This window comes from Salmo salar, chromosome 12 (genome assembly GCF_965601325.2).
Source record: "Salmo salar chromosome 12, fSalSal1, whole genome shotgun sequence".
NCBI lineage: Eukaryota > Metazoa > Chordata > Actinopteri > Salmoniformes > Salmonidae > Salmo > Salmo salar.
The window spans coordinates 4,789,449-4,800,662 of NC_138302.1; the positions used below are offsets into that span (position 1 = coordinate 4,789,449).

Here is an 11,214-nt window from a genome sequence, read left to right on the forward strand (position 1 = left end):
TCCCATTGCTTGTTGTAAACATAAATAAACATGTAGACAAAGACACAAAAGATAGACAAACAAAAATCATATTTAATTACAGAAAAGTTCTCGACAATAGAGAGAGACAGAGTGAGAAGAAAAGAGAGGGGAGAGGAGAGAGAGAAGCTACTGGGGAATCCTCCACAAGCTACTGGGGAATCCTCCACAAGCTACTGGGGAATCCTCCACAAGCTACTGGGGAATCCTCAACAAGCTACTGGGGAATCCTCCACAAGCTACTGGGGAATCCTCCACAAGCTACTGGGGAATCCTCCACAAGCTACTGGGGAATCCTCCACAAGCTACTGGGGAATCCTTCACAAGCTACTGGGGAATCCTCAACAAGCTACTGGGGAATCCTCCACAAGCTACTGGGGAATCCTCCACAAGCTACTGGGGAATCCTCCACAAGCTACTGGGGAATCATCCACAAGCCAAGAGTGTGCAAAGCTGTCATCAAGGCAAAGGGTGGCTACTTTGAAGAATCTGAAATATAACATATATTTTGATTTGTTTAGCACTGTTTTGGTTACTACATGATTCCATATGTGTTATTTCATAGTTTGATGTCTTCACTATTAAAGAAATAAAGAAATACCCTGGAATGAGTAGGTGTGTCCAAACGTTTGATTGGTACTGTATGTTGGGTTGGTAACATGTGGAAAGACCCAAAATATAGATTAGTACTCACAGTAGTAGACATCTGTTGGGTTGGTAACATGTGGAACGACCCACCACAGTCCACACACCACAATGGTTAGTTTTCTCCGGGTAATGAGTAATGCAGTTTATTAAGGGCAGTGGTGCATTTTGAAGCCACAACCCAGTCCCTCCCTGTTTTTCAACTAGATGCTCAGTACAGCACTGTTGACGTTTAATGGAATGTTCTACTACTTTTTTGTACTCAACACAGCTCAGTACTGTTACACCATGTAGGATCAGTTTGGACATACTCAGTACTGTTACACCGTGTAGGAGCAGTTTGGACCTACTCAGTACTGTTACACCGTGTAGGAGCAGTTTGAACCTACTCAGTACTGTTACACTGTGTAGGAACAGTTTGGACCTACTCAGTACTGTTACACCGTGTAGGAGCAGTTTGGACCTACTCAGTACTGTTACACCGTGTAGGAGCAGTTTGGACCTACTCAGTACTGTTACACCGTGTAGGAACAGTTTGGACCTACTCAGTACTGGTACACCGTGTAGGAGCAGTTTGGACCTACTCAGTACTGTTACACCGTGTAGGATCTGTTTGGACCTACTCAGTACTGTTACACCGTGTAGGAGCAGTTTGGATCTACTCAGTACTGTTACACCGTGTAGGAGCAGTTTGGACCTACTCAGTACTGTTACACCGTGTAGGAGCAGTTTGGACCTACTCAGTACTGTTACACCGTGTAGGAGCATTTTGGACCTACTCAGTACTGTTACACTGTGTAGGAGCAGTTTGGACCTACTCAGTACTGGTACACCGTGTAGGAGCAGTTTGGACCTACTCAGTACTGTTACACTGTGAAGGAGCAGTTTGGACCTACTCAGTACTGTTACACCGTGTAGGAGCAGTTTGGACCTACTCAGTACTGTTACACCGTGTAGGAGCAGTTTGGACCTACTCAGTACTGTTACACCATGTAGGATCTGTTTGGACCTACTCAGTACTGTTACACCGTGTAGCAGCAGTTTGGACCTACTCAGTACTGTTACACAGTGTAGGAACAGTTTGGACCTACTCAGTACTGTTACACCATGTAGGAGCAGTTTGGACCTAGCTACCTTATTGTGATATTATCTGTTTGTTTGATTGATTTCCTGAATGCAGATGTACAGTAGTATGGTAGGGTGTTTTAAATTCTCACTCATTAAAGATATTCACTAATCAACACATAATATTATATAATAAAATAAAATAAAAAAATCTACTTTTTGTCTCAAAATAAAATAAACATTTCCATTGACTCTTACCCTCCCACCCAGCAGATGGCGATGTGCCTGTTTCAGGCAATGCTGCCAGTGTGACGTATAATCTAATGGACGGGACGCTTCAACAACAACAGCGAGTTATCCACCTCGGTAGCTTTCAGCCAACATAGCCGAAATTATTCAAGCTCTTTATAAGCTTTCGGTGTTATAAACACACGTGTCGTATCTACTAGCTAGTTACTCAATTGAATTGAATATTTACGTTAGTTGTTAGTTGTTAGTCAGCTAGCTGGCTGGGTAAATTAGCAGTAGTGCTAGTCTAGTCACTAATGCTAACTAGCTATCATCCCGACCATGAGCTCACTAAACGACTCCCCCACTTCTAAAGAGGGGGTCTGCTGGACGGAGAAAGAAACTCTGGGGCTGAACATTGTCGTGAAAGAGGAGAAGGAAGAGGAGGATGTTACAGTAAAAAAAGAAGCAGCGATTGAGGCTGTTACAGTGAAAGAAGAAGAGAAAGAAGTTAAATTGACAGAAGATGAAGAAGCGTTCAGAGTGAAAGCGGAGGATGTTACAGTAAAAGAAGAGGAGGAAAAGAAAGAGGTGGATGCAGTATTTGGATTGGGGGAGATGACTGTCACAGTGAAAGAAGAGGAAGACATTTTTGGAATGAAGGAAGTGGGGGAGATTACTGTCACATTGGAAGAGGAGGAGACAGGAGATCTGATTAACAACAGTGAGTAATATCTTAAAAACAGGGGTACAAACTCTGCAGTTGTTGAACTGATGTGTGGTTTTAAAGGGACATTATACTGAAGTTCTACACTTTAATAGTTCTGTGCTGTAGGAATTGTGAAAGCTACAAAGAGCGGGGGGCGGCCAACAAAACGTTTATGGATCAAATGCTTCCCGTTATATTTTTTACAACATTTGTAAACATCTGAATATCTCTTTCTGTAGTGCTTTGCTTGACATCACATTAAAACAAAAATCAACTCATTTCTGACTTCAAATGACGAAGAGGACAGAATCAAGACAAGGAAGGATGGTTTTGATCAGAATGAAATGTATACAAAATAATTTCCACAGGTTATTTAAAAGCTGATGGAGTTAGTTTTGTGCCAACAGAAATAAGGGGTTAAATGTGTGTGCCATAGGGCGGCACACAATTGGCCCAGCGTCGTCCGGGTTAGGGGAGGGTTTACTTGGGGTAGGCTGTCATTGAAAAATAAGAATTTGTTCTTAACTGGCTTGCATAGTTGATCATTTAACGCCATAACCATCTTAAAACAATTCCATATGCACCAACATTCCCAATGTTGGAAATTATGGAAATAATGACCATTTCTGTCAAACAGTAACACTGTTTATTTTATTAACCTTTTGTTACACAAGTTGATGTTTTAAATTCCCCAAAATAAGCATATATTAAAACATTTGTACACATTTATTTGTCAAATTTTCTGTTTACAAATATGTTTTTCATGTTTTGAACAGTTATTTTGATATATTTAATCTATTCCATGTTATTCATTCAAGAGTTTCTGTGATAGGCTGAGAAATTGGCAATTGAGCTAATCTGACGACCTAAAATAGCCACTGATAAGGAACGCTATGTACTCTGGAACTCAACTCCGTTATGTCATGTCCTAAGTGTAAAACGAACAGTAACTCCATGATTCAGGCCTTCTGGGAGTGCTATAAAGGCCAAAAATTCTGGGCGAGAGTTAGAAAGTTGTCTGTCAGAAGTTTTACAATATGTACAACTTTTAATCCGTCTATCTTCATATTTCAAGACATGGCAAATGGGGGTGCGGTGAGATACCCAATGGGTTCAACCGTCCTTTTCTCGTCAATCATTTTGAAAAAAACTTGGGCTTAAAAACTGGAAATCAAATGACCCTCCATTGTTAAGACAGTGGATAAATTAATACAAAAATGAATTAATAAAAAAAAAAACTGAGATCCATCCGAAAAGGCCCGTGAGAAACAGAGCCAAACAGACCCGTGCTGGTTCGGATCCGAGAGACCCGTTCAGATCCGAGTGGAGAAAGAGAAATAGACCTCCCACTGGGTGTTGCCAGGGCAATGAATACAGATCTATAGGCTTAGGAGTCCACTGTATGATATTAATAGGGTTAGGAGTCCACTGTGTGATATTAATAGGAGTCCACTATGATATTAATAGGCTTAGGAGTCCACTGTATGATATTAATAGGGTTAGGAGTCCACTGTGTGATATTAATAGGGTTAGGAGTCCACTGTGTGATATTAATAGGAGTCCACTGTATGATATTAATAGGGTTAGGAGTCCACTGTGTGATATTAATAGGGTTAGGAGTCCACTACTGTGTGATATTAATAGGAGTCCACTGCATGGTATTAATAGGAGTCCACTGTATGATATTAATAGGAGTCCACTGTGTGATATTAATAGGGTTAGGAGTCCACTGCGTGGTATTAATAGGAGTCCACTGCGTGGTATTAATAGGAGTCCACTGCGTGGTATTAATAGGAGTCCACTGCGTGGTATTAATAGGAGTCCACTGCGTGATATTAATAGGAGTCCACTGCGTGATATTAATAGGAGTCCACTGCGTGATATTAATAGGAGTCCACTGCGTGATATTAATAGGAGTCCACTGCGTGGTATTAATAGGAGTCCACTGCATGATATTAATAGGGTTAGGAGTCCACTGCATGGTATTAATAGGAGTCCACTGCATGGTATTAATAGGAGTCCACTGCATGGTATTAATAGGAGTCCACTGCATGGTATTAATAGGAGTCCACTGCATGGTATTTATAGGAGTCCACTGCATGATATTAATAGGGTTAGGAGTCCACTGCATGGTATTAATAGGAGTCCACTGCGTGGTATTAATAGGAGTCCACTGCGTGGTATTAATAGGAGTCCACTGCGTGGTATTAATAGGAGTCCACTGCATGGTATTAATAGGAGTCCACTGCATGGTATTAATAGGAGTCCACTGCGTGGTATTAATAGGAGTCCACTGCATGGTATTAATAGGAGTCCACTGCATGGTATTAATAGGAGTCCACTGCATGGTATTAATAGGAGTCCACTGCGTGGTATTAATAGGGTTAGGAGTCCACTGATATTAATATGGGTCAACTGTATGATATTAATAGGAGTCCACTGCATGGTATTAATAGGAGTCCACTGCATGGTATTAATAGGAGTCCACTGCGTGGTATTAATAGGATTAGGAGTCCACTGTATGATATTAATAGGAGTCCACTGCGTGGTATTAATAGGATTAGGAGTCCACTGTATGATATTAATAGGATTAGGAGTCCACTGTATGATATTAATAGGATTAGGAGTCCACTCTATGATATTAACAGATATAGGTGTACAGATAGGCTACTACTTTTAGGTTACTAGTGTTATAGATATAGGTGTCCAGAAGGAGTTAAATAAATAAATACAATTTTATTAAATTTGCTGCTATATAAGTCTGTTCAAAACTTTTGTGAAGGTTTAAACCAGCTTTAAATACACTGCAACAAGTGTTTTGTTTAATTCTGTTGAGACATTTTCTGTTGTGTTTGAATGGTACATAAGGGGTTAAGATGCGGCTAGAATGGTACATAAGGGGTTAAGATGGGGCTAAAATGGTAGATAAGGGGTTAAGATGGGGCTAGAATGGTAGATAAGGGGTTAAGATGGGGCTAGAATGGTACATAAGGGGTTAAGATGGGGTTAGAGTGGTACATAAGGGGTTAAGATGGGGTTAGAGTGCTACATAAGGGGTTAAGATGGGGTTAGCGTGGTACATAAGGGGTTAAGTTAATTATCAGGACATGTAAACACCTTATGCTGTTAGTTTCCACTTAACACATGACTCTGCCGTTGTGCTGTAGAATTTGAATAGACTGAACAAAAATATAAACGCAACAGGCAACAATTTCAAAGATTTTACTGAGTTACAGTTCATAGAAGGAAATCATCCAATTGAAATAAATTCATTAGGCCCTAATCTATGGACTTCACATGACTGGGAATACAGATATGCATCTGTTGTTCACAGATACCTAAAATAAAAGGTAGGGTTGTGGATCAGAAAACCAGTCAGTATCTGGTGTGACCACCATTTGCCTCATGCAGCGAGACATCTCCTTCACATAGAGTTGATCATACTGTTGATTGTGGCTTGTGGAATATTGTCCCACTCCTCTTCAATGGCTTTGCAAGAGTTGCTGGAAATGGGTGGGAACTGAAAGACGCTGTCATACACGTCGATCCAGAGCATTCCAAGCATACTCAATGGGTGACATGTCTGGTGAGTATGCAGGCCATGGAAGAACTGGGACATTTTCAGCTTAGAGTAATTGAGTACAGATCCTTGAGACATGGGGCCGTGCATTATCATGCTGAAACATGAGGTGATGGCGGCGGATGAATGGCACGACATTGGGCCTCAGGATCTTGTCACGGTATCTCTGTCCATTCAAATTGCCATCGATAAAATGCGATTAGTTGACATCAGCAAACCGCTCGTCCACACGACACCATACCTGGGGTCTACCATCTACCTGGTACAGTTGAAACCGGAATTTATCCGTGAAGAGCACACTTCTCCAGCGTGCCAGTGGCCAATGAATGTGCGCATTTTCCCACTGAAGTAGGTTACGACGCCAAACTGCAATCAGGTCAAAACCCTGTTGAGGATGACGAGCACGCAGATGAGCTTCCCTGAGACGGTTTCTGACAGTTTGTGCATAAATTCTTTGGTTGTGCAATCCCACAGTTCATCAGCTGTCCGGTGGCTGGTCTCAGACGATCGCTGGATGTGGAGGTCCTGGGCATATTGCCAAATTTGGCATACTGCCAAATTCTCTAAAACGACGTTGGAGGCGGCTTATGGCAGAGAAATTAACATAAAAAAATTGGCAAACACCCTGGTGGACTTTCCTGTAGTCAGCATGCCAATTGCACACTCCCTCAAAACTTTAGACATCTGTGGAGTGGCCTTTTATTGTCCCCAGCACAAGGTGCATCTGTGTAATGATCATGCTGTTTAACCAGCTTCTTGATATGCCACACCTGTCAGGTGGATGGATTATCTTGGCAAAGGAGAAATGCTCACTAACAGGGATTTAAACACATTTGTGCACCAAATTTGAGAAGCTTTTTTGTGCGTATGGAACATTTCTGGGATCTTTTATTTCAGCTCATGAAACATGGGACCAACACTTTACATGTTGCGTTTATATTTTTGTTCAGAGTATTAAGATTTACAAATCGTGTACAGTGAGACAGTACGGGGGGGGGAGTAGAGCTCCACGGGAGTAGCCGGGGGGGAGCCACACAGAGTGGGCCAGTATAGTAGAGTTGAGTAGAGTTCATTACACACTAGAGTTGAACACACTATAATGTGCGTTATTGTACTGTACTGAGCTCTATTGTACTAAACTCTGTTTTCCATCAGCGCTGGCCGTCGGCTAATCAGCCAGTTACCACTCATTTTCAGCCCACTATTTTACCCACTTCATATTACTAGGTATACTTTTCATCTAACAGTTTTAACTGGCTAGTCTGTCGAGCCCTCTCCTGCTAGAATGAACAATATGCATATTCTAGTCATCTATTGAGAGGAGAAGCACCTCACAAAGTGAATATTGACAGGGACTCGTAGTCTGTACCCCCTCCCGGTACAATCTGTGTGCTCTGTAGACAGAGGAGGGAGAGAATTTGAACGTCCCATGTCATAGAAGTGGTAATGATGATTTGAAATCCAGTAGGGAATCAACTAAATGTATATAAAATGAATTAAAACAAAACATTTGTTGCATACCATTCTAGCCCCATCTTAACCCCTTATCTACCATTCTAGCCCCATCTTAACCCCTTATCTACCATTCTAGCCCCATCTTAACCCCTTATCTACCATTCTAGCCCCATCTTAACACCTTATGTACCATTCTAGCCCCATCTTAACCCCTTATCTACCATTCTAGCCCCATCTTAACCCCTTATGTACCATTCTAGCCCCATCTAAACCCCTTATGTACCATTCTAGCCCCATCTTAACCCCTTATGTACCATTCTAGCCCCATCTAACCTTAACCCCTTATGTACCATTCTAGTAGCAAACCAACAATTGGCCACTAGGCGTCATTATAGCAAGTAAAGGGAGATAAAACATTTCTATTCAATAATAAATCCCCCAAATAAGTTCTATACATATTTTATTTTACATACAAAATGGCTCAGTTGCAGAGGTCGGAGAGACAGATAGCAAGGATTAAACAAGATGCTTTTTTCCCAGTGGAGATTAGTTTATGAATTGCCTGGCTGGGCTGTGGGACAGTGGAGATTAGTTTATGAATTTCCTGGCTGGGCAGTGGAACAGTGGAGATTAGTTGATGAATTACCTGGCTCGGCTGTGGGACAGTGGAGATTAGTTTATGAATTTCCTGGGAGGGCTGTAGGATTGATTCAAATGGAACTGTTAACAGCCAACATTACCCGGGTAGTATTGTGAATAACTAATGGCTATTAACCAATTGTTATCCAGGATCCAAATGTAAAGTTTAATAATGAGGGATCTAGTAATCAAATCAGATTTTATTTGTCACATGCACTGAATACAACAGGAATAAAAAGCAGTTTTAAGAAAAATAAGTGTTAAGTAACAAATAGATAAATAAAAATAACTAATAATTAAAGAGCAGCAGTAGACGGTGGCAGAAACATTATGTACAAACTAAGTTACAAATAACGTGAAAAAACACACACAATAGCACAATTGGTTAAGAGCCTGTAAAACGGCAGCCATCTCCTCTGGCGCCACTATATATTACAACAGGGTAATGGGTTAAACCTCATAGGAAGAGCAGGAGATTTCATTCAGATCTCTCTGTTTAACTAAATACTCTGTCTTTGGCAGGAGAGAGACCAGACTCTCACTCTGACAGATGGAAGAAGAGTCCTTCAGGAGAACCAGACCCAGAGACGCCCAAACCAGTGAGACGACACCACTGCTCCCAGTGTAATTTGAGTTTTAAGTGGTTATGGAAGCTGAAACAGCATGATAGGACACACATAGGGGAGAAGCCACACCACTGCTCCCAGTGTGGAAAGAGTTTTACCCTGTTAGGGAACCTGAAAAAGCATAAAGGAATACACACAGGAGAAAAGCCTTTCCAATGTTCCCAGTGTGGAAAGAGATTTTCACGATCACAGGAACGAAAATCACATGAGATGAAACACACAGGTGATAAACCACACCACTGCTCCCATTGTGGAAAGAGTTTTACCCAGTTAGGGAGCCTGAACAAACATAAGAGAATACACACAGGAGAAAAGCCTTACCACTGCTCCCAGTGTGGAAAGAGTTTTATACAGTTAGGGAACCTGAACAACCATAATATAATACACACAGAAGAAAAGCCTTTCCAGTGTTTCTACTGTGGAAAGAGATTTTCAAGATCACAGGACCTAAAATCACATGAGATGATACACACAGGGGAGAAACCACACCACTGCTCCCATTGTGCAAAGAGTTTTACCCAGTTAGGAAGCCTGAACAAACATAAGAAGAGAATACACTCTGGAGAGAAATCTTAACATACTTTCCTGGACAGAGGACCTGAAATCACATGACAGAATAGAGAGGCTGTGTTCTGACTTATGTTTTTGAGGTTGTTTTTAAATAAATGTTGATATGAAAAATATGATTTGGATATTTTAAATTACAATTATTAAATAGATTAGTAGAATGTGCATTTCTTGATTTTAACCTAGAAATGTGATGAATTTAGTCGTGATTCATTGAGTTAAATTGTGTAGTAGTCTTCACGCTAAAGGTGTATGAACATTTTGATGATGTTGTTCTGATAACGTTGACAATGTTTCGACGTGAAGAACACTCACTTCCTCGTGCATGTTCCCATCAGTATTATTCCACCATGTCAGAGAAAACACAGGTGCTGATTTGATTAATGGAACATATTGTTGTCTGAATATAAATATAATGTGGAAAGGCACTAGTGGACATTCATTATATACTTCTGTGTATTGTTACATGTAGGACCATTATAGACCTAGGTGCTTCTTTGTTGATATATATGTTTGTTTGACTGAATGAATCAGAAATTGCCTAATGTGCATATGTGTAGTAGATGTTAAGTTTGTTTTAAATTCTAACTCATTAAAAATATTCACTAATCAATCAACACGTTTCTCTTTATACATCTCACTGCTTCTTGACACACTGCTCACTTAATCCGGAAGTCAGCCACACCAATGTGTCTTAGGAAACACAGTACACAGCAACTAAAATCACATGAGAGGACACACACCGGGGAGAAACCTTACCACTGCTCCCTGACATAAGAAGAGAATACACTCTGGAGTGAAGCCTTACTCATGTTCCCATTGCCTAATGAATTTCAGGTTGTTAAATAACCTTAAGGAGCATGAAAGGACACACACATCTTACCATGCTCCCAGTGGAAAATATTTGACCAATTTAGGGAAACAATAAGATCATGAGAGGACACATGGGAGAAATCACGCAGTTGTTCCCAGTGTGGAAAGAGTTTTACCCAGTTAGGGAGCCTGAAAAGGCATGAGAACATACCCACACACACACGGGAGGATAAGCTCACATTTTGGAAAGAGTTTTAGTTAGGGAACCTAATTGCGGAAAGACATTTTCCTAGACGGAGGACCTGAATTCACATGACAGAATGGACAGGCAGTGTTCTGACTTATATTTGATTGTTGTTTTCTGCCACATTAAATCATATTGTTTATATTAAATCTTAATCAACAATAGGCCTGTTTTATTTTTTTCCTCTGGAGACATGAGTATGTCTAAAATCAGATTATAATTTTTAAATGTATTTTGTTTTGATTCTACACTTTGATAGATTGGATACATGTTAGAACCCTTAGATGTTCATGATATGATTTAGATATTTTAAAATGTAAATTAGTAATTGGATGAATATTGTGTGTATTTCTTGATTCTAACCTTGAATTCTCAAGAAATGTAGTTGTTTGGTTTCATTGAGTTAAAGTCTCCAAGCTAAAGATGTATGAAAATGTGTTGATTTTCTGATAACATTGGTAAGTTGTTGTCATGAAGAACATTCACGACCTCTTCAATGTTCCCATCAGTATTATTCCACCATGTTAGAGAAAACACAGGTCCTGATCAAATCAAGTCAAATAAATGTTTATTTGTCACATGTGCCGAATACAACAGGTGTAGGTAGACCTTACAGTGAAATGCT

At 40.4% G+C, this 11,214-nt stretch overlaps 1 protein-coding gene across 1 annotated transcript; it reads left to right on the forward strand.

The window, feature by feature from the left end:
- Positions 1 to 2,042: 2,042 nt before the first annotated feature.
- Positions 2,043 to 10,149, forward strand: LOC106607541 (uncharacterized). Its single transcript, XM_045690501.2, has 2 exons — positions 2,043 to 2,680; positions 8,862 to 10,149. Exons 1-2 carry the CDS (start codon positions 2,299 to 2,301, stop codon positions 9,539 to 9,541), a joined length of 1,062 nt encoding a protein of 353 aa, XP_045546457.2. The 5' UTR covers positions 2,043 to 2,298; the 3' UTR covers positions 9,542 to 10,149.
- The last annotated feature ends 1,065 nt before the right edge of the window (positions 10,150 to 11,214 follow it).

What these genes read in the sequence shown, in the direction of transcription:
- LOC106607541 (XM_045690501.2), top strand. Translation starts at nt 2,299, where the DNA reads ATGAGCTCACTAAACGACTCCCCCACTTCTAAAGAGGGGGTCTGCTGG. An exon ending in AGGAGATCTGATTAACAACA is followed by an intron (nt 2,681 to 8,861) that starts GTGAGTAATATC and finishes TGTCTTTGGCAG; the next exon opens with GAGAGAGACCAGACTCTCAC.